This window comes from Python bivittatus, unplaced genomic scaffold, assembly GCF_059951505.1.
Source record: "Python bivittatus isolate LINGU-HERP-01145 unplaced genomic scaffold, Pbiv_v1 ctg000080_np1212, whole genome shotgun sequence".
Lineage (NCBI taxonomy): Eukaryota > Metazoa > Chordata > Lepidosauria > Squamata > Pythonidae > Python > Python bivittatus.
Window position 1 is genome coordinate 88,715,694 of NW_028277035.1, and position 26,275 is coordinate 88,741,968.

At 39.5% G+C, this 26,275-nt stretch overlaps 1 protein-coding gene and 1 long non-coding RNA gene across 3 annotated transcripts; one reads left to right on the plus strand and one right to left on the minus strand.

Annotated features, from left to right (window-relative positions):
- Positions 1-1,488: 1,488 nt before the first annotated feature.
- On the minus strand, positions 1,489-21,559 carry LOC112541225 (inactive serine/threonine-protein kinase TEX14-like). The gene is made up of 19 exons (XM_025169716.2): positions 21,421-21,559; positions 20,980-21,094; positions 19,265-19,430; positions 18,813-18,955; positions 16,762-16,822; positions 16,542-16,672; positions 15,939-16,055; positions 15,646-15,769; positions 15,394-15,566; positions 15,171-15,316; positions 14,195-14,385; positions 11,953-12,067; positions 10,864-10,958; positions 9,782-9,925; positions 8,554-8,761; positions 4,925-5,004; positions 4,767-4,840; positions 3,825-3,892; positions 1,489-2,064 (listed from the first exon to the last, which is right to left on the minus strand). The coding sequence occupies exons 1-19, from the start codon at positions 21,557-21,559 to the stop codon at positions 1,967-1,969; spliced, it is 2,388 nt and encodes a 795-aa protein (XP_025025484.2). The 3' UTR covers positions 1,489-1,966.
- On the plus strand, positions 4,774-8,459 carry LOC148216791 (uncharacterized). 2 transcript variants are annotated; one of them, XR_015795090.1, is made up of 2 exons: positions 4,774-4,861; positions 8,216-8,459. It is a non-coding gene; the product is annotated as an uncharacterized LOC148216791 (long non-coding RNA). The 2 variants fall into 2 exon arrangements; XR_015795091.1 differs by having other exon boundaries at positions 4,785-4,861; positions 8,121-8,459.
- Positions 21,560-26,275: the final 4,716 nt, after the last annotated feature.

Sequence of the window (26,275 nt, forward strand, 5' to 3'; positions counted from 1 at the left end):
AGTAACACTGATTGGTTCCTCCTTAACCAATCAAAATCCCCTGTTCATATGGTCTCCCAATACTAGCTTTATTCTTAGTACCTCTGCAGTAGGACTATATTGCAGTTCCCAGTACAGGTGCTCAGTCTTAAGTTAGTTTTCTTTCATTTGTGCAGTTTCTGAAAGAAAAGAATGAGGACAGCTCTCATTCCTGTATCTCATGGTGGATGGTAAACAAACTATTCCAATACGTAGTATTCATTTATTTGTAATAATAATGATTCAATTCAGATAATATATTGACTTATTAAAACCGAATTCATGGTCAAGTTAAAATACATGACTTTATTTGCTTTAAACGCTCATGCACTATGGCAGTGCTTAAAGAAACCTTTACATCCAGCATTAACATAGGACTGAGTTGCCACCAATATTAGTAACGTGAATATATGCCGTTGCTTGATACTTAGCCAGATCCTAGCTAGGATGTTTTCTAAGTTGAGAGCGGCCCTTGAGGATGTGTTTTTCTGCCCAGTATCCTTTTGAAATGGAGATGCCAACAGTTCAACTTTTGAGCTTCTGCATGTACAATTTAAAAGCAGCAAAAGTGCTGGTGTCTGAGCTCTTAAAACAGGTAACAAAATATGACCTAGTCATTTTTTTGTCATGCATATTATTCATATATCACACTATACTTTGCTTTTTCAAGCTTGGTTGGCTAAATAAGCCACCATGGGCTGGGTTTATTGTATACATATATTAAGCCGTCAGCCAAGACTTACACATCACATTGTTAAGCTTAAGCCTGCCAAGGTACCATTATGTGTGAATCCTGCCCTTAAGAAAAAATAGTTTGAAATACTGAAACATTTATCACACTACTTGCAATACCATCAGGGAAATATGAGAGGTTTACAAAAAACAAACCAACCACAAACAGTTTTCCCTGACAAAGAAATCAAGAGAAGTGACAAAGTCAGATCAATTCTTTTTTTTCTTTTTCTTTTAAGAGTGCTATCGCTCACCTGTGTTGTCACACAGGTAACTTAGAGAGTAGTTTGGAGGAGTCCAAGATGCTATTACTGTATGTTATAAAAAGGTAAAACTGATTCAACCTCATCACAGTCTAAGTGGGAAAGCCCCATCCTAAGCTGCTTTGAATTCATAGGAAGGGAGAGAAAAGCAGCCAAATGCCTTAATGTTGTTTCTTAAGACTCTCCAAATATAAAATGTTTTAAGAAACCTAAAAAAGAGTAGTAGACTGAGATCAGGCTAAATGTGATGCTAATGGTATGAAAGGAAAAGCTATCGCATTCCGTTTTTAAACACATACATGTTTCCCCTGCTCTTTTTTCAAAGAGAATTGAGATTGGAGCAAGAAGGAAAATTTAACTACCTTGCTCAGGATGAGATCCGAGCAATTCTTTGCTGAAGCTAAAAGCAACTGACTGTGTTGAGAGAGAGAGAGAGAGAGAGAGAGAGAGAGAGAGAGAGAGAGAGAGAGATTTTCATCAGAAGCATTGGGTGGGGGGGGGGGGAGGATTACACTCTCTTCCTGCCCAATTCTGTACTTTCATAGAATTGTGATTCCAGAGAATGACAGAATGAGGTGTTTATACAAGGCTGCATCACTGGACATGTTTTTGTGCATCTCTGTGAATACAAAGCATAAAAGAACACGAGCTGAACAAGGTCTGTGTGGGGAAAATGGCTATAACATGCTTTGATCTTGACCTATGCTTATCAATTCGCTAGAAGCTTTATCTGACCTGTAGCTCTCCTAGCCTAACTCAAATACTATATTTTCTCTTGAAGAGCAATCAGGTTTTGTATTACTTAACTTTTCTAGGATATGAGGCTCTGAACTAGACAGACTGAAGTCTCAGGACGCATACTGACGGCTACGTTATTGAAGAAACAAACTGCTTTTATTTCAGTCCAATTTCCAGTAGAGGACTAGAGTGGTCGTGACCATGTACTGATCATCCTAACTAGCCATCATCACTTGCCCTGCGGTGAGGACCGGATCCCCCTTCTTTTGACTGGAGTCAATCTCTTTTTCTTTTCCGTTCCATGTTTGCTGCTCTGTGGAAGTGAACGATGAGAATTTATTAGACGCGATGCTTAGTTGCGGTTGTGCAATAAAAGAACACAGCTAGAAACTGCTCTATACCCGGCCAGATTACATGTCCATTTAATCTAGTGTTGTCTACTCTGGGAATGGCTCTAATCCTCAGGGAAGGCCTTTCCAATTATTTGCTCCCTGTTCCTTTAATTGGAAATACTGGTACAGTAGTTAAATCTGGGATTTCCCATATACAAAACGTTAATTTTGCTAATGAGCTACATATATCTCTGCAAATAGGGACAATTTCTCATCCATCGCTGCATCAGGACTGTGCATTTTCTGATTCTGCACAACGATGACAATATTGTCACCGTTTCAGCATGCTGAAAAGCTTTATTTCTTAAGAAGTGCAAATAGGGTATTGGCTTAAAATATAATTTGAGTTTTTCTGGAGTCAATCTCTGACAGAATAGAAATGAAGACAGTATGTCGGCCACACCAATGCAATGTCTGAAACCGGGGCAGGGATCGCTGGCAGCCAGAGAAAGTTCTTTGGCAGCATTGCGTCTGTCCTCTCTGCCAAACTAAATGTTGTTGTGCAAACTATGTAAACACATGCAAGTTAGGTTAATGTGCACTTTTCACACAGGTTGCAAGGAAGGGGAGCAGACACTTAGCCACTTCCCAATCCTTTCCTTATGTGAACTGACCATTGCATTTTCATCTTTTTAAGTTCCATGCACTTCCTCCTGTAAGGAAGCTCCAACCTTGTTGTTCAAATCTCTCCCATTGATGTGTAATCCCCCAGCTGCTTTCATCAGGTTGGAGGTCCAAATCCAGTGTGGTCTGACTGCTGACCTAATGCTACACGAGAGCAGTAGGGTGTAGAAAGAAATCTAGAAATTTAATCCATCATTCTGCCTGTTCTTTGCCTCACCAACTGCCAATGCAGTGTTTCTCAACCTTGGTGGCTTTAAAATGTGTGGACTTCAACTCCTAGACTGCTGGCTGGGGAATTCTGGGAGCTGAAGTCCACATATCTTAAAGCCACCAAGGTTGAAAAACACTGTGCTAATGGAAAGTCACTTCCTTCTAAGATATATACCTACAGAGATGTTCTTTGATCTCCTCATGGTAGGATGTAGTGAAGAAGCTTTGCCTATCCCTGTAATGTATTCTTGTAAACACATCTCCTCTTCGTTATTGTTATAAAATCTGCTTCACTACTTGTTACATGGACACCCAGAACCATTTAATCTCCAGCACACAGTACTGCAAGCATGCACAAAGTGACCAAGGTGCTCAAGAAACACACCCTCATTCTTCTGCTCTTTCCAAGAGGGGATCTAGGGAGTTCAGTCTTGGAAGCAAAAACTAGCTTTGCATGATGTCGGTCAGCCAAGAGTCTTACCTTCCCCTACGATATTATTTATAATCCTTTAAAATTGGCATTTTTAAAAAAGTAAGAAAGCCTAATGGTATAAATGTAAAGCAGTACTTTAAAAATAAAGGGAAATAGTTGACATCTGATACAATGTGGAAAGGGACAAAAGTGATCATCAGATCTTTGTCACAATCACTGACAGTGCATCTATTTAAAAACAGCAAAGATCAAAGAAAGCTGATGCAATTAATGGGTCAAAATGTTCTTTGAACATTTTCCTGAACAAGGAATTCCTCCATTTGTCTACAAATAAAGATTGATTACTGATTGCTATATCCGTACTTTATTCTTCAGGTCTACACCCACAAAATAAGACTCCAATTTTCTACCTACTGTGGTTCACACTGAAGGAGTCACTTGTTTCTTGCAACTCCTGGATGATTTCCTGAAGAAGGTCAAACCTATGGAAACATGAGTAAACAGATTTTAAATACAGTTTTGAGAGGTATGATTTAGAAACTACGGAAATGTAAGGTAGAATAAAAGTTAGGTATATATTTAGCTTACAAATGCCTCCAAAGTGTAGTTTGCTAACTAATCAGGGGAAAAAGAGGAGTCCTAGTTAGGCACTGTTCAGAATTTTTACTAATGCTGAAGACACAGAAAATGAGAAATAAAAAATTCCAGATTTTCAGAAAAGATTACTTAGTCCTGAAAAAGAGGGAGCTGTGCAACAGAAACTCAAAATAATTCCACCTTGATTTTGTTTGGTATAAGATAGAGCAGAGAGCATTCACAGAATCCCTTCTGTGCTTTCTTGCCTACCTCGAAGGGCTGACATTTATGGACAATTCCTGTGTGGTAAGAAGTTTCAGGGATTACAGTAACAATCAAAGATTTCGTGTCTTCGGAAAGAAGACATTGGTTCTTGTGATGTGGTTACTGACTTATGTACAGGCTGAGCTTAAGAGGATTTACAGCAATAGCATTCCATTAGATTTCAAGCAGAATTCAACATGCCTGTGCATTACACAAAGTAATCTCTCTGCCTTCTGTTTAAACTCGGTCCCTGTATAGTTCCATTTCCGCCTATACACACATATTTCATTTTCCTTGTTCTTTCTCAGAATTTAGGGATATTTCTTTGGGCCTCTATACAGTACATATTCTATACAGTACATATATGTGTTGTAAGACTGGGTAACTTAACCTTCAGTTTTACAGAGTTGAACACATCCCAGAGCAGTCCCCAGACTTGGAATAATGTAAGCTGAAAGCCAGCAGCCAGTTCTTTCGACACTGCAGGAAAATGTGATTGCGACATTGGCTACTTACGTCTCTGTGTTACAAAAAGGCCTTTCTGTGTTGCTCTCCAGCCTCTGGTAAACCTCTGGTGAGACAGGATTTTGCTGTGGGCAAGACTGTTTGAGGTTAGTATCACTAAAAATATAGCAAGAGAAGTTTTTGTTTTGTTTTATTTTATTTAAAAATACCTGTTTTTTCCTTCTGGCTTGAGCTGATAAATCAATAAGGTTTTGCAGGGAGTAGTTCTGGGTGTTATCTTTGTACTTTTCTGAGTGGAGACAGATGCAGGTTAGTAGCAATCTAAAGGACGTTAGTTACCAGCAGTCCTCACTTAATGTCCCAAAAAAATGGTGGTTGAAGGTCCCAATGCTGCCTGAGTGGTACAGTGGGGCAAAAAAGTATTTAGTCAGCCACCAATTGTGCAAGTTCTCCCACTTAAAAAGATGAGAGAGGCCTGTAATTTTCATCATAGGTATACCTCAACTATGAGAGACAAAATGGGGGAAAAAATCCAGAAAATCACATTGTCTGATTTTTAAAGAATTTATTTGCAAATCATGGTGGAAAATAAGTATTTGGTCACCTACAAACAAGCAAGATGTCTGGCTCTCACAGACCTGTAACTACTTCTTTAAGAGGCTCCTCTGTCCTCCACTCGTTACCTGTAGTAATGGCACCTGTTTGACCTTGTTATCAGTATAAAAGACACCTGCCCACAACCTCAAACAGTCATACTCCAAACTCCACTATGGCTGAGACCAAAGAGCTGTTGAAGGACACCAGAAACAAAATTGTAGACCTGCACCAGGCTGGGAAGACTGAATCTGCAATAGGCAAGCAGCTTGGTGTGAAGAAATCAACTGTGGGAGCGATAATTAGAAAATGGAAGACATACAAGACCACTGATAATCTCCCTCGATCTGGGGCTCCACGCAAGATCTCACCCTGTGGGGTCAAAATGATCACAAGAATGGTGAGCAAAAATCCCAGAACCACACGGGGGGATCTAGTGAATGACCTGCAGAGAGCTGGGACCAAAGTAACAAAGGCTACCATCAGTAACACACTATGCCGCCAGGGACTCAAATCCTGCAGTGCCAGATGTGTCCCCCTGCTTAAGCCAGTACATGTCCAGCCCCATCTGAAGTTTGCTAGAGAGCATTTGGATGATCCAGAAGAGGATTGGGAGAATGTCATATGGTCAGATGAAACCAAAGTAGAATGTTTTGGTCTAAACTCAACTTGTTGTGTTTGGAGGAGAGAGAATGCTGAGTTGCATCCAAAGAACACCATACCTACTGTGAAGCATGGGGGTGGAAACATCATGCTTTGGGGCTGTTTTTCTGCAAAGGGACCAGGACGACTGATCCGTGTAAAGGAAAGAATGAATGGGGCCATGTATCGTGAGATTTTGAGTGAACACCTCCTTCCATCAGCAAGGGCATTGAAGATGAAACGTGGCTGGGTCTTTCAGCATGACAATGATCCCAAACACACCGCCCGGGCAACGAAGGACTGGCTTTGTAAGAAGCATTTCAAGGTCCTGGAGTGGCTTAGCCAGTCTCCAGATCTCAACCCCATGGAAAACCTTTGGAGGGAGTTGAAAGTCCGTGTTGCTCAGCGACAGCCCCAAAACATCACTGCTCTAGAGGAGATCTGCATGGAGGAATGGGCCAAAATACCAGCAGCAGTGTGTGAAAACCTTGTGAAGACTTACAGAAAACGTTTGACCTCTGTCATTGCCAACAAAGGATATATAACAAAGTATTGAGATGAACTTTTGATATTGACCAAATACTTATTTTCCACCATGATTTGCAAATAAATTCTTTAAAAATCAGATAATGTGATTTTCTGGATTTTTTCCCCCATTTTGTCTCTCATAGTTGAGGTATACCTATGATGAAAATTACAGGCCTCTCTCATCTTTTTAAGTGGGAGAACTTGCACAATTGGTGGCTGACTAAATACTTTTTTGCCCCACTGTATAATCATGATGTGCTTTCCATGGACACTTTGGCATCAAAAACCACTCCAAGGTATTTACAGCAGTGTTTCTCAACCTTGGCAAGTTTAAGACAGGTGGACTTCAACTCCCAGAATTCCCCAGCCAGCCAACCCAATTATTAACCTCATGGAAGTGGGAGATTACAATTCCCTTGGAATCTATGTGCTAGACTCGCCCATACTGTTTGGAGAAGGTGGCCTTTTTCTTAGCTAATATTCACTAGACCAGTATTTCTCAACCTTAGCAACTTTCAGATGCGTGGACTTCAACTCCCAGAATTCCCCAGCCAGCATGGCTGGCTGGGGAATTCTGGGAGTTGAAGTCCACCCGTCTTAAACTTGCCAAGGTTGAGAAACACTGATTTATAGACATGAACCTGCTCAATCTTATTCTGCTTTATAATCCAAGTTTTCTGTTTGGCTCTTTTCCTGAAAGCCAAGATTTTGGATTATTGAGCATAAGCTTGTTTGACTCACTATGCCACTATATAATGACAGTAAATGGATTTTAGTAATTCTGTATACATGAAGAAACTCTTGTACCACTAAGAATATCCTTTTCCTAAAATGATCAGTCAGATCAACTTCCCCACTACTGATATGCAGTTGCCTCCCTCTGAAATTCCTTTTCAAAACATTTCCACCTATACAACCAATCTTCCATGGTTTCTGTGGTTTGATTTTCTAATAAAGATATCATTTTCTTGACATATCTAATATTTTATTAATAAGCTATATTTGGAGGAATTCCTACATTACGTGTGAAGGGTCAAATAAATTGTAGTAAAGTCTAGTGCAGCGTTTCTCAACCATAGCAACTTCCAGATGCATGGACCAACTCCCAGAATTTTGGGAGTTGAGGTCCACACATCTGAAAGTTGCTAAGGTTGAGAAATACTGGTCTAGTGAATATTAGCTAAGAAAAAGACCACCTTCTCCAAACAGTATGGGCGAGTCTAGCACATAGATTCCAAGGGAATTGTAATCTCCCACTTCCATGAGGTTAATAATTGGGTTGAGGCCAGGAAGCAGTGCTTCTCCATCACAGCTCTCATTTTATGGATCAGTCTCCATGATTAGAGTTGAAACTTGCCCTGACTTCAGTTGCCTTCCAGAAGCTGATTAAGAGGGAACTCTTCCAGATCGTTTTTTTTTTAATGGACATTATTTGTTTTATTATTTATTTTATATCATTTATGTTCTAATACTTTTACAATGCGGATTTTATGCTTTTTAATTGTGTTGTATACCACCAAGAGTCTTTTGACTGTAGTCTTAGAAAAAAATCCAATAATTTTTTTAAAAACGGTAAAGCTCATATAGATTTGGAATTATATAAAATGCTGTAGTGTTTCCTTTATGGATTTTTTTCCCCAGATAATCTTCTTTTCACCACGAATCCAGCTGCAAGTGTCTGTTTGTATTAGCACTGGTCAAATACAGCAAGTTTTTTTTCCTCTCTTTTGGAATAGGAGAAGATTGAAATAGCCTTATTCCCCAGGATTTGAAAACATGAAGACGCATGCAAGAATACTGGAGTAAATGAGTCCTGTGGAAGCTGGAAATTGGCAAAAAAAATCTGAAAAGGCTTCTGGAAATGCTTATACCACCATGATGGTTGCTAAAGGAAAGATTCATACAACATTAGTTTCATTGCTGAATAATATGCAGGGGGTTGCATAATACTGGTACACAGATTACAAGTAATAAATTATCAAGAAAGGGTCAAAGCTCTTACTTTTAATGTACACAAGAAGGAACAGCTTCAGTCACTGTTAAATACATAGTCTTTTCCAGTATTAACACTTACCCACCACCATCCGCTTAGGCAGGGCTCCCTCACTGTGATTAGTTCGACCTGGTGCCCCTTGCTGGATGACAAAAGACTCCAACATATGGATGCCAGATGCAAAACGTTTCTCAAGATTTTCTAAGGATGCTTGGGCCTTTGCCAACAGACAGGCTGAATCCTGTAGGCTGTTCACAAATGTTTCCTCCTGGCTGGTAACCGTGTTTCCCTGAAGAAGAAAGAAAACTGTGAGGAGAGTCCAGGTGGGCTAACGGGGAAGAAGATACTAGGATTGAGAGTATTTGTTCTGTGGAAAATCATCCAGAAATGCAGATCAGGATTGAAAAAGTGTTTGGGTAAGTATGTGTTAAGGGCAACACAATTCAGAACTAGCAAAGCAGACAGATTCATTCACACTATGGATTCTGAAGCAGAAGCATGTTGAAAGGGGAGTGAAGGCTTACAGCGTGGGAAACTTTGGATCAGAACAGTGGCTTGAGAAGAGGCGAAACACCACTTAAAACACTTGGAGATTTTGGTGTGGAGCAGTATGTAAATCCTATCAGGTCTACAACTTTTAATCATTACAGTTATTGACTGAAATGCTTTAAAGTCAAGTAAAAAGAAATTCACAATCCATGCACTACAGTACATATGTGGCATTGTGTGTCAAAGTGTGAATGTGTTTATTCATGGCACTCAGTGCAGCCCTCATAATGAAAAGGTTGCTTGTCTTGCCCCATCTAGTATCCTCCATGTTTTGGACTATAATTCCCATAACTATGCTAACAGAGAGAGTTGAGCATTATTACTGAAAACATCCAAAGGGCCCTGGGCTTAATCAGTGAGCTCACTTGATTCACTGAATAAGTTCTCATTAATCAGGTGAAAACTCTAAATCTAACTTATATCCAGGGTTAGATCCAGGCTGTATAACATGGGCCATATAAGCATGTTTGTGGAAAGGAACAGCCATGTGTGCATGTTGGAAGTGGAAGGGTTTAGGAATATAGAAATAGTTTGGAACAGAATTAACATGAAATTTAGGAGTAACACATAATAGGAAAAGACTGAAATACCACTATGACTAAAGAATATGAGAAAATAGGCATGGCAACATGGATGCTAATTGAGGCAGGGTGAGCTTATATGAATGGGAAGTGTCAAGGTAGGGCATCTCCTCCTGCAATTTGTACTCAGGGAGTTACAGATCAAGGCTAAAAGGGCTTCAGGCCTGACCAAGCCATACCAGGTCTGTTGACATTACAGTGTTATCAGACTCAGCCTTCTCTTCGTCACTCTTCCCTTGTTCCCATGTGCTGTCAGAGTTCGACTTCAGGTGTTGCTGTTCCACAGATTTGCTAGGGACACCTGCCTGCTGATCGCTATATTTCTATAAGAAAAAAATACAGAACGCTGTGAAAGTTCATGCTCTTCAGTGGATGGAACGTAATCTACTGTGAATTGTCCCTTCCACTTATTTCCTAAACAGGGGCATCCTTGACCGGTCCCTTTCTATGGAAGACATTTTGTACCTTTACTCCAATACATGAGGCCGTGTGCCTCTCAGGACCAATGGCCAGAAACATGAGGGGAAGAGCATTATTCTCCTCCTCCTTTCTGGGAGCTTGCTGCAGATGCTGAAATGGGAATAAAATTCTCCGAACTAGTTAGGCCTTTGGTTTGATCCAGTTCAGCTTTCTCTATATTCTTAATACTCTCCAGTGAATGCTAATTAAAAGCAATAAATAAACAAATGCAAGAAACCCTTCAAATGAACAATGATTCACACAATGAATCTGTCTGAGTTTTAAAGTACCTATGGTGCCTTCCTTATGATATACCTTAGGAGAGACAGGGCTCTCTTTATAGATGGAGATGGCCAATCCTCTGCTGATCTGAAATCTCCTGATATCAAGAACAAACGCTATATGGCTGTGCTCTTCCTGCTCTAGCTACTGTGTGTGCATGTGTGTCTGTGTAATTTCTCCATTTAAAAACTGATATAAAATGGACTGTATCTGACTGCATTGCCCAAGCACTTCAACAGTCTAGTTCAGTGTTTCCCAATCATGGCAATTTTAAGATGTTTGGACTTCAACACGTTGAAGTCAAAGAGTTGAAGTCCACACATCTTAAAGTCACCATGATTGGGAAACACTGATCTAGTTGCTATTGCAGCAAAATTCACTCAACTGGAGAAGGAGGCTTTCTCCACAAACAGGCAACTGCTGTTACATGGGATAGGAATTATGTTGTGCCAGGATACATCCCTCCCCAGAAGGAAAAAGGGGAAAGTTTGTTTAAAGCCACTTGAATCCAACCTCCTACCTGCACCTGTCTCATTGTCTGGCTCCCAGAATGAGCACTAAATGTGCTTTGTTCTGCACTCCTGCTGCTGGACTCCACCTCAAAGTATGGTGGTTCTGGAGAGAACAAGAGAGGTAAAACCAGAGTACAGAAACTTATGAGTTCTTTTAGCGCCTTCCTATATCTAAATTTAAATAAATTTATAACTTTATTTTGGGACTCCATATTGTTATGCATTAACTCCAAACTCACCTATTAGTTGCCCTGTATCTCTCTCTCCATTCTTCTTCCTGCCTGTGATTTTTCATTTTCTTTTTCCAATTAATATTATTGTTCCAATTAAAATTGTCATTATTACCCAAATACTTCTTAGCATAAAAATATTTTTACAATTCTTATTTCATGTTAAGCTCTAAGAGATGATCTCTTGCAACCTGCATAGCTATTCATTTACTCATTTTGAGTTTACTTCTACCAAGAGCTGTTTTATAAATCAGGTTTTGAAAACTACAGTTTGTTCTTGAATTGAGTCCAATTTATCTCAGCATGGTGTGCAAAAGGATGCAGGGTTTGTCTATAATCCCCTGAACTATTTTTAGGGTTATTTTCTGAGTCTATCCAAACTTCTGCATGGGTGTGAGAATAGAGCAGCAAAACGGAGGGCCAAAACAGGGGTATCCATAGGATCTTGCTGCTTTCATCAGAATAACAAAAGCAGCATCACGTCATCAGCTCTTTCCCTTTCGTATGTGCGTGCAACATCAGCAAGCACATACAAGAGGGGTAGGGCTTGCATTGTGACACTGCTTTTGTCATTCTGTCCTCTGCTTTGTCACTGGGCCAAAGAAGCAATCCCTGCTTTGCTCATCTATAAGGAAGATTCTGGTCTGTTTCTCAGTTATTCAACACACTGTGGGTAAAATAAACTATAGATTAATATTATATGTGAACGTCTCTGGTGACTTATTTAAAATGCATACCTGAGTACAGATTTGAACATGCATTCTCAAACCCAGCATTTACTTAGGCTTGGCCTCCAGATCTACATTGGAATCCATGAATTTAACACTTTTTGCATCCTGTAATCCTACTACCTGGCATGAAACTGACCTTCAGGAATGGTGGGGACAGAGTCTTGATCAGACTTCGTTTGTCCTGCCCACACGCAAAGCTTCTTTGGGCAAGATGCTGCTGATGAAAGCAAAGGGAAATTCCCTGCAGCACCCTGAAAAGTAATACTCCTTATGATTTTTATTCTGATCAATAAAAGTTAAAAATAGATATAACAGTGTTTTGCTCATTCCTTAAAAAAGCTTAAGTGCTGCATATGATGAAAGGGTTTCAATAAGCCAGATGTGCTTTGAATTAGGTCTTTCCCCACTTTCATCTAATTATGGTATAAATGTGCCCTGGCAATGTATTTTTTGTGCCATGTCCCTGTGACACTGTCTTCATCTCCCAACCTGGGAGACAAGCTTACGCTACCTTTGGCTGCACCAATGTTAGTGTTTTTCCCCTTAAGCTGACAGCATCTAAAAGTCACAGTGAAGATAACATTTGCTACACTTCTCCACCAACTATCAGGGATGGTTAGGTCACCAGTAGTGAGTAGAATCACAGTGTCTTGCTGGCTGTTTTGGGCTAATGTGTGTAGTTCTCTCCTCTGGGCCCCAGTCAGTCTCACCTGTCAACCTTCTACTGCCCTTTCATTAAACTGCTGGACCCAACAGCCTTGAAGACACTGTAAATGAGTATGAAGCCCTGGGTAGAAAGCCGTAGAAGTTGGGGCACGGGTAGTGTCTTCCTTCCTTCCTGTTGAAGGAAGTGGCCCAGAAAGAAAGAGACTTCTAGAAGTGAACAACTGGCTACATAGATGGTGCCAAAAGGAACAGTTGGGATGCTTTGGTAATGGGACATCTTCCAAAGGTAAGAGACTCCTGGCAAGATTTAGTCTACATCTCAGATGTGAAAAGAACATGTTTTGAAGACACCTTGCAGACCTCATCATAATGGCTTTAAACTAAATGTTGGAGAAAAGGGTGAGGAGAGTGTAGAAACAGTGCAATGGCAAGAACAGAGAATGGAGCTGGGATGTGTATGCAAGATGTGAAGCAGCCCAATGATGAATACATCAATTCAAGAAGGAATAAATTATGTGACCCAAAGATTCCAGTGTCTGTGTTCAAATGATGAGAGTATAGGAAGAACTAGAAGCCTTAAGGCAGGAAGGCAAATATGGTTTAGTAAGGCATTGCTGAAACCTGTGAGGATGAAACTCATGAGTGGAATGCAAAGATTGAAGGATACAACATACAAAAGGACTAGACCAGAAAAAAGGAAAGGAGGAATGGCACTGTAGAAGACAGTGTGCCTATGTACTGAGATCTAGGAATCTGAAGGTCCAGTTGAGAGCATTTGGGCAAGAATAGAATGAAGGGGAAACAACAAAGATATTAGTGTGGAGATGTGCTACAGACTGCCAAACCATTAAGAAAATCTGGTTAAACGCCCTCATGGATCAGACTGCAGAATTTTCAGTGAGGAAAGACACATTAATAATGGGAGACTTAGCTACCTGAGGAAATGTTGGAAAACCAACTTACCCCCAACTGCAAGATCCCCAAAATTCCTCAGTGGTCTTACTATTTCATTTTCCAGAAGGCTGAAGAAGAATCAGTGGGTTGATTCTCCTAGATCTGATCCTAAACAATAAATAACTAGTTCTTCAACTAGTTGTAAGTAAAAGCTGTACTGTATAAACTTTGGGAGGAAGTAACCATGTCATCTTGGGGTTATTACAGAACAGGAAATTGGAGCATAGTTACATACAGGAAAGCCAGTTTTGACAATCTTAGAAAAGTACTGAGATCCCATTAACACAAATTATTAGGATTGGAAATTTCTTGTACATCATAACATTTTATTTTAAACTTTAGTTCAAGTTGTAACTTTAGCTTGGGTTACCCCAGAATACGTTGTAGGAGGAGGGGTACAGGAAGGAGTGTGAGATGATGGATGAAGTTCTACAGCCAGATCTGCCCCATTTCTAATGCAGTGCCATGGATGAGGGATATTTTTTCCACCAGCTGGTGACTTGTAGGAGAATATTAGAGGAGAATTCAACCAAATTTTCCTCTCCAATGTTGTAGATGAACGATCAGGACAGCGACAATTAGTAGTGAGTCAAAACAGAGGTAAGAGAGACAAGTTAGCAATTGGCAATAGGGGCAGTAAATTTCATGCCAGTTTTTTGCCAACTCAAGGATGAGTGGACAGTAGGCCCTCAGTTTCATCGGTTCTGTAAATAACAGGATTAGGAACAACTCAAAATGTCAACAATTGAGCTCCTCACCTGTTGGGCCGCCCGCAGTAAGTAGCGTAAGTCAGGGAAAGTGCCTCTCCGGTCACGTTCTTTCAAAGCTGTGCCACTTTTGACCACCTCATAAAATGGCTCAGGGACACGGGCATCAGTTAAGAGAGGCTGTCCTCCCTCCATTTTTTCCTTCACATTGAGGCCATCCAATCCATCCCAGGGAACTTCCCCTGAAAATATGCATCGCTTGATATGTAAAATCATAAATCAATAGCTTAGGATCTAGCCTAATATTTTTGGTCACAACAGCATACTATAATATATAACAGCTGTTATTATTATGATTGTGCACACTTCAAAAATAATTTGAAAGACCTTTAACAAATTATTAAAACTGCATAATTCTAATGTAATTCTTACAGCAGCATCTTTTTCCAAGCTTATGTGGATTTATTTGCTTTTATGAATAGCAGATAATGCACTTTTTCTGAATAATTTTAAGAGCATGCAGATCCTATTTATTATAAAGTTATCAATTTTTGTTGATTGTTAATTGTTTTAGTTATCAATAAATCATCCAATAGTAGAGACCATATCTAAAAAAAAAAATAGATTGAAGTGCCCTAACCTCAAAAAATTGTACCAGATAAAGAAGATTCCTCCACAGGAAGAAGGCAGTAAGGACAAAAAAGATCAAAGGGTCATCTAAATTCTAGTCCATAGGCCTGTTTCCAGTTGGATACTTTAGAGCCTGTTTAAACTGGATCTAAAAATCCAAATGTGGTCATACAGAGTATGTCATGCCTAATTTAAATCTATTTGACCAACAGCCATATTTTAAGCATAATTAAGGCTGAAACCAATGTGATCTTTCTAGAAATGAAAGCATTTTAATGGATTGCATTTTTGGTAATATATTCACATAATTTACTTGCAGCAAATTTGCTCTGCACAACTCATGGACAACTGATTAGTTCATTCTACCTGTGGATTTTTACCTACACCAGAAACTGACCTGAGAAGATTTCTTGAATTACTGTGCAGAAACTGTAGAAGTCAGAATTCACGGAGGTTGGTCGATCTCTTATAACTTCCAAGGGTAACCAGTTGTAGAGAGGCGGAGGTGGCGAGATAGGCCAGGTTAAACAGACTTTCTCTCTCCTGAAACAGAACCCACCATGTCAGAATTCCCGCAGAGCCCTATCAGAACTGCTACAATGGCAGTTGCTTCAACTAACCTCTGCTGCATATACTCAAGGTTACTGAGCTTGGCAAGACCAGGTCTCACCAGCTGTATCGCGTGGGAGGTCACGGCCCGATGGATATACCCTCGAGAATGCAGAAACAAAAGAGCTTCAGAGACTTGCAGTAGCAGATGCACTGTTGCTGAGGATGCTGGGGAGCTGGGATTCTGCAGCGAAGGTGAGAAGGAAAGTATGTGATTTTGGATAGGAAGGACAGCTGCCCACCTTCCTGACTGTCCCACTTACCTCACAGTGCAAGGCATAGTACAGAGAACACATTTCTACTCTTTCAAAGACAAGCTGGATATTCTGTAGATCCATGGATGGACTCACAGCTAAGAGGAGCAGTAGATGGGGATGACGAAGTTGGCTACAGGAAACACAAGAATCATGTTAAATACAGTACTGCTATTAATCTATTATGAATGCCTACATAGATCACATCTCTTGATTGTAATCAGGAAAACCTGAATAAATAAATCATATAAATATATCCTTCTTTGATCCATCATATTCCTGATGCCGTGAACTGGAATTACCTGCAGTATTCTTGTTCAACGAGGAGCAAGTCTGTGGTGCGACGCACTTTACTGCAGTTGGGATGTGCTTCTGACTTTATGCTTCTCACGGTAACCAACTGTCCATTCCATAGCAAGCTAGAAACAGAGGTCATGGTGAAAGAATTGGAGTTAGATTCCAATCTTTTTTCCAAAAAATGGGGAAATGAAGAGTTAGAATCATAACTCATTAATTGACTTTATTTGCAAGCTATCACTTCCACCTTCCTCCAGACTACCAAACTATGCATCTCTGTTTGTATTTAGATGCATATACATTTTTACTCTCCCCTTTGGAATTTCCGTGTAACTTCAAAGCTGGCAAACAATATTTTGAACATAAATGAGATGGAAATATTATGGATGAATCATGGAAATACATGATGACATAAATCACACTTCAATATCAAGGTTCATTATTAATTCAGGAGAAGACTTTCACTAAGTTTAACTACCTCCTTTGAACTGAGTCTTCTAAGTTATTGTAAGATCGTATATCGTTATTTCTAATAGAGACAAAGTGTCAGAAGGGACAAATCACAAGGGACAAGGACATATCAACTCAAACTATTCTTATAGTTTTACTTCCTCATGAGTGTGAATGGTCCATTCTGATAACTCCAATCTGCTTCTCCTTGACCTCTGATCAGTTCATTATTATCTGCAATGGATATGAAGGCAGCCATCCTTGGCTGTTCGTATCTACTTGGATAGAGCTGGAAAAAAATGAATGAGTTAAGTATGCACAGAAAACAGTACGTGCCCTTCCTATGCTGAACTACACTGTTCTGAGAAATTCCCTTACATGTCCATATCCAACAGATGGCTTCTTCACATTTCCAAACATTTGGGGACAATCCAGATACCTACAACAAGAGGGGTGGAAGGATTCTTTTAAGGCACATTCTTTTGAACTTTCAATATAAGAAAAGGAGATGAAGAGTTTTTCTCGCTGACAAGAAAAATATCTGCAATGTACAATCTATTTTCAGTCTCTATGACCTCTACTAGATTATAGAAATGCTTTAGGATTTCAGTTAATTGAAACTCTATATTTCACAGTATTCTTCAAGAATAAAGGTGACTATAGTTATATACACATATCATTACCATGGCGTGGATTGTTCTGAAAAGTAACTAGAAAAGAATAGTATCTATTATAATAATCCTTATTAGGGCTGGGCATGCTTTGAAAATGATATGGAGCAAGTACTTCAGGGAATTGAAGTCCACACCTCTTAAAGTTCCCAAGGTTGAGAAACACTGCCTTAAGGTGAAAGTTTGGAAGTGTCAATTCTCATCTCCCAGAAAACCTCTAGGCCTATTATCCTAGCTCTACCTCTTCCCTTTTAGTGTAGCAACTTGTTACTTCTGGTTACCACTTCCTATCTTCCAGGTGGATACCTTTCTCTGGCATCCTCTTCCCTTACCTCAGCATGTGAGAGAGTAAGGGCCTTCACAGCCTGTGCACCTTACTGACAAGTAAAAGGAAAAAATAGATTTAAAAGGAAATATATTCTATGGTACTGTTTCCTGGTTCTGTAGTACTGAGGTGTGTGACTAGGGAAATCAATCCCTCTTCCTCTGCCCCCTCTTTTTTTTGCCAAGAGGCAGTGTAATCTCACAAGTGATAAACAGAATCAAGCTTCTTTAAAAATCAGAAAAGATAGAAAGTAAACATTCTCTTAACGTCAAGTGGTCATTTGCAGAAAAATCAATGGCGGAGGAGATAAAAATAGAGCTGTGAAAATCAGATAGCATAAAAATGCCCCTCAAATGCAAAAATACACAGGAAACAAGGCTTGGAGGAGACTATAAGATGTTGTTTGTCTGTTATTTAAGACACAGTCAATGAGCTTGCACCACAGACAGTAAAGTAGACTTAGACACACCTCATCAGAATAAAACAAATCTTTATGGAATTTTTCTCATTAAACGTTTTAACCTATCTTTTCAGAGGTAAATGGATTTCTTGAAGCAAAAGTTTTGTCTTTGCTTCTTTGAACTAATTCAGTTTCTTTTAGATTGCAACCTTTTATCAATAGCTCAGGAGCAATATTACTTAGCTCCTTTACCTAGCCTCCAGTATACAGCTTTTGCTTGTTTTAAAAGGACACAAAAATGTTTCCTACTAGCAGAAAGAGACTTGGGTAATCTCACTGAAGTTTGTTATACGATCTACAGCCAGACCTCAATCAGACTGAATGTACACTGAGCATCTGAGCCTGTCTGACCAGAAGAATGGAAGAGGTCTATCCTACCAACATCTACAAACTGAAACAGGCACATTATTTTGCAGGCTTTTTTGTGGACTTGAAAAATGATACGGCTGTTTTCATGAACAGCTGAGAAGTGTTCTGCTTGCTTGAGGTCTGAAATACTTTTTCAAATCATTTTTTGAGTGTGCACTGCCCTAAGCCCTCAGTTCAAATTGTTTGCACTTGAAAGAAATCTAAACTTAATCTAAAATGCCTAAAATTAAATAATAACTAAATAACTAAATAAATGTCACCAGGATATAATTCTTTATTGTGACTTCAAGGAATGAAAGGAAATGACACTGAATATTCTGGGGGCTTTTTTGTTTGCTTTTTGTTTTGCAACAACATGAAGTTTTTCAAACTTCAGTTTTTACAGAAATGGTCACAGGTGATTTATGCAATGGTAGTTTCCAACATGTGCTATCGTGACATGCTCTTCTTCTTTCCTTCATAAGTATAGATAAAAATATACATTTACTGGGACATATTATACAAGAGAACTGTGTATCTGGTCAGTTTGGTCAAAACATGCTTTTTGTTATATAATCTTCTACTTTAACCGGTTTGGGTTAAAACCGAGCAAGAATAAAGTTACCAGAAGGAGGTAGATAAGAGTGTCGTAAGAGAGGAACGCAAACTGCGTGAAGGCGTTCCTAGAGTTTTTGAGTACAGTGACTGGTCGCCGTGCTGCACCTGTGCTGCCATCTGGGCATAGTACTGTCGTATGATGTCCATGACCTGGACGCAACAGAAAGACAGAGGACATCATTCAACAAAAACCTTGCACATCATCAATAGCCTGGTATCATAACCTATGTGCATGCAGCTAAGTGGGTGGATTGTTAGGGGAAGAGCATTGTTCCTGCCTCTGCATCCAGCATAGAAGCCAATGGGGCCACCAGAATATATAACCATCTCCCTCCACAATTTCAAAGGGAGTTTCCATTGCTCCTTGATTAGTCACTATTAGGTTAATATCTTTTGTTTTTCTAGCAGACTAATACATTTCATAGAATTATATCTATATCAGCCTTATGAACCTTGTACCTTTGCATTTTGTTCACTTCCAGCTTGCTGGGCCCAGTCCTTAGGAGTCCGACCCTTTTGATCATGGAATCTTAAATCACCTCCCACTTGCAGGATACTGTTGAGAAGTCTTGGGTGACCAGAAAATGCAGCTGCATGGACTGGGGTGCTACCATCATAGCAACGACTGGGATCCATTGAATAGAAAGGGAATGAAGAGGTGTTAGAATAGCAACAACAGGAAACAGCTAAGTTCAGACAGATCTAATATGTTTTTACCACGTTTGTCAGTGTTCAAGGGTCCCTGCTGATTTAACAGGGACCCTTGAACAGGTATGACAGCAGTTTGGGCTTAGTGGCTTCTTATGCTAAGGCATCTTTTGTATCATGGAAATCTGGTATAAACCATTAGAGCTGTGCAGAGAACTGGATTTGAAGAACAAAATGTGCTTGGGATTGTGAATGAGAACACACGTATAGCACCTACTGGGAACACCTTACGACAGATGCGGCTTTTCTTGGGATTGTGCATCAGCTACAGATCACTAGACTTGTGTAATCTGATTTACAACTGGCATATACTCAATTTGAGAGCTAGTTTGGTGTAGTGGTTAAAGCACCAGGCTAGAAACCAGGAAACCGTGAGTTCTAGTTCTGCCTTAGGCACGAAGCCAGCTGGTGACCTTGGGCCAGTCACTCTCTCTCCACCCTAGGAAGCAGGCAGTGGCAAACCACTTCTGTAATCTTGCCAAGAAAACTGCAGGGACTTATCCAGGCAGTTGCTAGGAGTCAAAAACTGACTTGAAGGCACACACACAGAAAAAGGTTATGGTTAGCTATTTTAGTGTGTGAACATAAGAATGAGTTAAGTTTAAAACTGGCTGGATCAAAGCGAGACAGAGGAAACTATGAAAGTATAAAAAGACAAGAACAAGGGATGGGCAGATAAGAAACCAATGGTCTGAAATCTAGGACTAAAAAGTAATCTGATTCAAAGGAGAAAAGTTTCTTCCAAGTGCATTCTGGGTTTTGTTGTACCTCTTTAATGAAACATCTTTTTTTTTCTGGGATGTTAGCACTGTTACAAATCCAGGGAAAGCTGCAGCTTCTTTAAAGGCAAGGGCAAACCACTTCTAAAATCTTGCCAAGAAAACTGCGGGGACTAGTCCGGGCAGTTGCCAGGAGTCAACACTGACTTGAAGGCATTAAGATATAAATAATATATTAATCTGTTAATTTTCTTTTCTTGTTTGGATTATAGAGTTGCCTTGTGGTCTAACCCTGTAATTAATACAAAGTTAGATCATCAACTGACAGCTATTCAGTCAGTGTTTGAAAACCTCCATTAAGATGTTGCTCTTCATGTTGAATGGTAAAAGTCAGGAATAAGGCTTTATTCATCTCCCTTAAAACCCTTCAGGAAACTGAAAGCGCTATCACGTGGACACCTTCTCCAACAAATCTGATGTGTTACTCGGAAGGAGAAAGAGGATATCTCCACATTAAAGCTAGGCCATTTCTAGTCACCATTATGTGTGGACTATAGCTGCAAAGCTGAGGAATGCATGAATGTTGGGATTGTTCCTAAAGAAATGAATATCTGTAGACATCAGAAACAATGTATGTGTTGGGATGCTTACAATACATTTCTATTTTAGAAGATGCTGCATTGTCAGATAGGTGCAAAAGGATGACTAACATTGAACTTTCTTCTCTAGGAATTCTGTATCACTCACTGATTAGGATTAGCACCAAAGCGCAGAAATAGCCGAACTACAGGAGCATGTCCCAGTAGGGCACCAATATATAAACCAGTCTGTCCAGCCGCATTGTGGCTGTCAACATCCACACCTAAAGAAGGAAGGATAGACTTTGAATAGTGGCAAAAGTTTTGTCTGAAGGCATGTCCACTGGAGTTGGGCAGCCAATAAATGAATAACAACAACAATAGTAATGTAAAATTATACACATCAGAATGAGCTGATTCAATTTCAGCTATAACTACATTTCCTATCCCATATTAGAAGTATGGGGGGAAAAAAATCTAAATTTTGCTGCTGATATCCCCTATTTTCATCACATGGATGATGCCCAGCTAGCCTTCTTCCTCTGTTACAAAAGGGCAGCTCTTGTTGCACGTAACCCACATGACAGACATGATGAACACTGAGCTTTACCTCTCTTTAGTAATATCTTGGCTTTATTGCTCTTGCCCTCAGCAGCATGCCTCAGTAACTGCCCCTCCAGAGATTCAGGTTCAGTAAAGTAGCCTAGGCTTACAGGACAGTTTGGTGAGAGCACTGGCACCTTTGGCATCACACTAAAAAAAAGCAATTTTTAAAAAGAGGAGAGATTAGAGAGATGAAGGCAGAAAATATACTGAAAAAGAATAATTTTCAGGCTCAGCATCACTGCTAGGACTAGAACTTGAGTAAAGAAATTGTAACTAATGTATAAGAGCTTTAAGCAATTGAAAAAAAAACTTTTTCTGCAGAAAAAGTCAATGTGTTTTTTTTAAATATCATTAGCAATTGTGTTTATTTATAGTACACTGTTATAAATAAGGCTGCTATTTCAAAACAAAACATTCTAAAGAGTTAAAAAAGATATACATTTTGTGAAAAATTGCATCTTATATCCATTTTCTGAATACTGAAAAAAAAAATCTCAAGGGAGTGTGTTCCATAGCCTGGGAACAATTCAATTACAGGTAGTCCTTGCTTAACAACCACAAATGGGACCAGCAACTTCAATGCTAAGTGACATGGTCGTTAAGCGACACATCATGTGACTGCAATGGACGTATGATCTCACTTCTGATGCGACTTTAAGCAAGACATCATGTGACTGCAACTTGTGATTTTATTGCCGGCTTCTCCATTGAGTCTGCATGTCAGAAGTCGGCTGTGAAGCATGCAAATGGTGATCACATGACAATGGGATGCTGCAATGGTCATAAATACCCACCAGTTGCAAAGTGCCTGAATCTTGATCATGTGATCTAGGGGATGCTGCAATGGTTGTAACAGCGAGGACTGGTCATAAAGTTTTTCAGCACCATCGTAAATTCAAATGGTTGCTAAACAGGGCAGTCATTAAGCAAGGACTACTGTATCTGTAATTATACCCTTCAGTAATAATTGGGATATTGTGCTGAGAAATTGAAATGCCATTTTACAGGCATAACTGTACCTAGACATTAATCTTATTTTAAATTATGCTGCTGCATTTTTTTATTATGCTTTGCTTGAAGACCTACAGTGTAGCATCCTCACAATTATTCTGCAACCAAAGATATAACCCAGCTACAGTCTCCCATTTACACCTAATCAACACATGTATATCTTACCCATTTTTGCTCTAGCCATTTCAAACTCTCCTTCCAGATCTTCTCCCGAACTCTATATTAACCATGTGAAAAACCAGCGAACTTAAGAAGCAGATAAGTTATGGCTATGGCTGTTATTGACAGATACAGGGAAAGAAATTAAGTTTCTTTCATCTCCAACCTATTTAGAAATTCAAAATTCAACTCACACCAAATATATACAATAGAATATTTCAAACAATTCAGTAAACAAGCCTTTCTGGTTTACTTAATTATATGAAATATTCTATTGTATATATTTGGTTTGAGATGAATTTTGAATTTTGCTAACAGAGGCAAATTCTACTTATGTCACCATTAACATAAGCCATAATGAACTATTATTAAAAATTTCTCATGATAGTGAACTTTCTTGATATAGGTGTGGTATGCAAGGACAATTTATTTTTCCAACATAAGATATGTTGGAGTTTTGGCACCAGTTTATAGGGATTCTTTTGAGTACACATTGTGCTGTGTTGTTTTACATTGTTCATGAGAATGCTCTTTACACTCCTTTCATCCCTAGTTATGATTAAGTCTTTAGAATCCATTCTTTGGGGGTTGTACCTGCAGTACTGTATTTTCACTGTTCTCCTGTGCTGTGGCACCCAACTGATGTTCTGTCCTTGTTTTGCTGCCCTATTAAGTTGCCATGATGACCTACTGCCAGTACACGTATTTCAACAGATCACCTTATTAATATTTGGAGACCTCAAGTATTGGGGGCGGAACTGGGGCCAGCATTCTGCAAGATAGGGTCATTTATTTTCAAAAAGGGTGTTTACTATCCACATGCTTCTATCTTTTTTAAAGTAAGCCAGCTACTGTATTGGTGTATTAGTTCATTACACCAATTTTTTGTAGGCAACATTTAACTAATAAAAGTTACGTAATCAATAGATTTGTCAATGAATCACTGATCCCCAATAAAAACAGTCTCCAGACATTGATGTACTGAAACAGGCTTCCTGTTTTGGTCAATGCTTTTGGTCGGAACCCAGTCCAGAATGTGATCAGTGGGTCACACTGAATTCAACTGAGTAAAGGTGTGGAAATATGCTTAGTATTGCCATGCAACATATTTAAACATTTCTTTCCCTTAAGAGTCTCTGAAAGGCCAACCAACTATGCCTAACATCTACGGCTGCACCTTTCGCTGATGTAATACCATTCCTTTTGATACATTTATGTTTGCTTGCGAACAAACCCCATTATAGTGGTTCTTACTTTGGGACAGACATATATAGGAATGTGCTGATCCATTTTGCTACACACATTTTTTTATCTTTTTGTGCATCCAACTTGGCAGCAAAATGGAATACAATAGAAACATCAACTTATCCATTATTTCATTATTATTCAGTTTTCCAATATATCCTTTCTCTTCTTCCTTTACAACTGGCAAAGCGAAGTTTCAGACTTAATTTTACTTCAGATGAGAAACCACAATGCATAAGGACATCATTTTCCCAGATGTGCATTTCAGAATGCTGCAGTTACCCCTGGTGCTCTGTGGAACAACCCTTGTAGTCCCAGAAGCCATCATTCAGGGTGTTTTGATCTAATAATCCTAGTTCATAAACCTGGTTTCTGTAATGGAATCTATTCTCAACTTTTAACACTTCTGTAGTACTACTATCCCATAGCTAAGGGTTTATTCTTCTTCCTAAAGACATTAGAGGCATGGTCCTTAGAATATATTTGAGTATCTATTTGTGTGTATGCATTAATGTTAGTTATAACAAATAAAAAAATCAGAACACAGTTTAAATATTATAAAACAAAACACAACTTTTAAATTACAGACACAGGAAATACAAAATCATTTTAAAGATCATATATTGTGAAACATAGATGTGTGGATATTCAAACTCCTTTCCTCTTCCTTCCTATAATCTTAGTATCTCCAAGAGGGCAGCACTATACTTTATTCATATATATTTCAGAGTAAAGGATACTCCTATTCCAGGGACTCTTGAACCTCCACCAATACCATTCATATTCACAAGTATATCCCACTGATTACAATGGGATTCCTGCATGAATATTCATGGAATTGGGCTGCACATTTCTACTTTTATGAAAACTCTGCTCTTGATAAATCAGTTTGCCTGAACAGCTTCACATCAGCATAGATTGCAATCTGACCTAATAATATTTCTTTCTAAATGGAGTACGATGCTACTGTATGCCTTAATTTCGAATCGGATGTGCTGTTGTATAGTGTTCTGTGTTGCACTGTTGGCCAAGCAAGTGTGATTCTCCCTTCCTGTCCCCTTTATAAGGCTGAGGTTACATCCAGCTGGCCCCTCATTGCTAATGCAAGCCTACCTGGAACCTCCACCTGGAAATATTCATGGATGTGGGAAACGCTCTCCGCATGTTCAGCTCCTTTCAATGACTCTTACTTCCCATATCCTGGGGGTTGAGCCTGGTTTACATTAATGTCTCTTTATGTTGCAGCATTATAAACTGCTTTATGCCCCCAAATCAAGCCAGTCTGCAAAATCATAAAAATTGAGTGTAATACAATATATCCTGAATTCAGTCAGGACACTTTGTAGAGCAATAAAGCAAAACTGGAGCCAACTCCAAGCAAGGCAGGAAGCAGTAAAAAGCAAAGGATGCCAAGTTTGAACTAAAATGTTAAGTGTAATGAATGCATGAAAGCCACCCTTGGTTTCAATTATTCTATCTACTGGGAAGAAAACAATGCCTTCACTCTGAACATTATCCTTGCTTCTTTAAAAGAAACACCTTTCACCTCAAGGAGCAGTCCTTGGGCGAGGAAAGGTACAATGAAGAATTAGGGTGACCCTCAAAGAAACCCCCAAACCCCAATTACTGCCTTTCCTGATTTTCTGACCAGAACGTAACGGATGGGCAAAGACACGAGAGTTAAGAGGGAGGGCGGGGCCTATTCAACGGCCGCAGCGCGAGCCAACCAAAGGGGGCGGGGCAAAGTGCGAATTGACGGGAAAGGAAGGGTTTGCCAACTGCAGGCACAGATAGCGAAAAATCCCCCGATATCCTTTGCAGACCCCGCTTCAAAGCAAGCCCCGCCCATCTACCGGCAACGTGGTTTTAATGGTGGAATGCTGAGGTCGCGAGAGGACCGAACTATTCCACCTTAGGGAGAGCGAGCGATTTTGAATGTTTACGAATTTAAAAATAAAAGGCAATAGAAAGCGAGCATGATAGAGAAAAGACTGTAACGTAGTCTCTTTGCCTCTTCTGCAATTTTCTTTCTTGGAGGGAATCGGCATAGCATAGACAAGCACTAAAATAATGTGAATTGGCCCTCTTTGGAGGTCGAAGTGGTGTGGTCCATTTTTCACCTTTTCCCCGTTTGATGGTTGAAAGTTCGTTTATTTCGGGGGGAGGAATTCCGGAGCGGCTTCCCAGAAATATAAACAATTGTTAATGAAACACATCGTACACTTTATTTTAAAAACAAGATAATTTCTAAGATATTCCCCTCCGGGCAGTTGATGATGGGGGGAAAGAAGAATCCAACACAGCCGTTTTTAATTTAGAATTTAAAATCTGCTTGCTTTTGTGGCTTTGCAGTGTTTTTTTTTCTTTCGTGGAAGTAATAATGAGACACTGATTTTTCATCGGGTTTAAACTCACGCTCGTTCGCCCTCAGGTATCCGAATGCA

Coding starts and splice junctions, on each gene's coding strand:
- LOC112541225 (XM_025169716.2), bottom strand. CDS start 21,559: ATGCCAAAGGTGCCAGTGCTCTCACCAAACTGTCCTGTAAGCCTAGGC. Junction 15,770..15,938: donor GTTGAACAAGAATACTGCAG/GTAATTCCAGTT, acceptor TGTTTCCTGTAG/CCAACTTCGTCATCCCCATC. Junction 4,841..4,924: donor AAGCCAGAAGGAAAAAACAG/GTATTTTTAAAT, acceptor TCTTGCCCACAG/CAAAATCCTGTCTCACCAGA.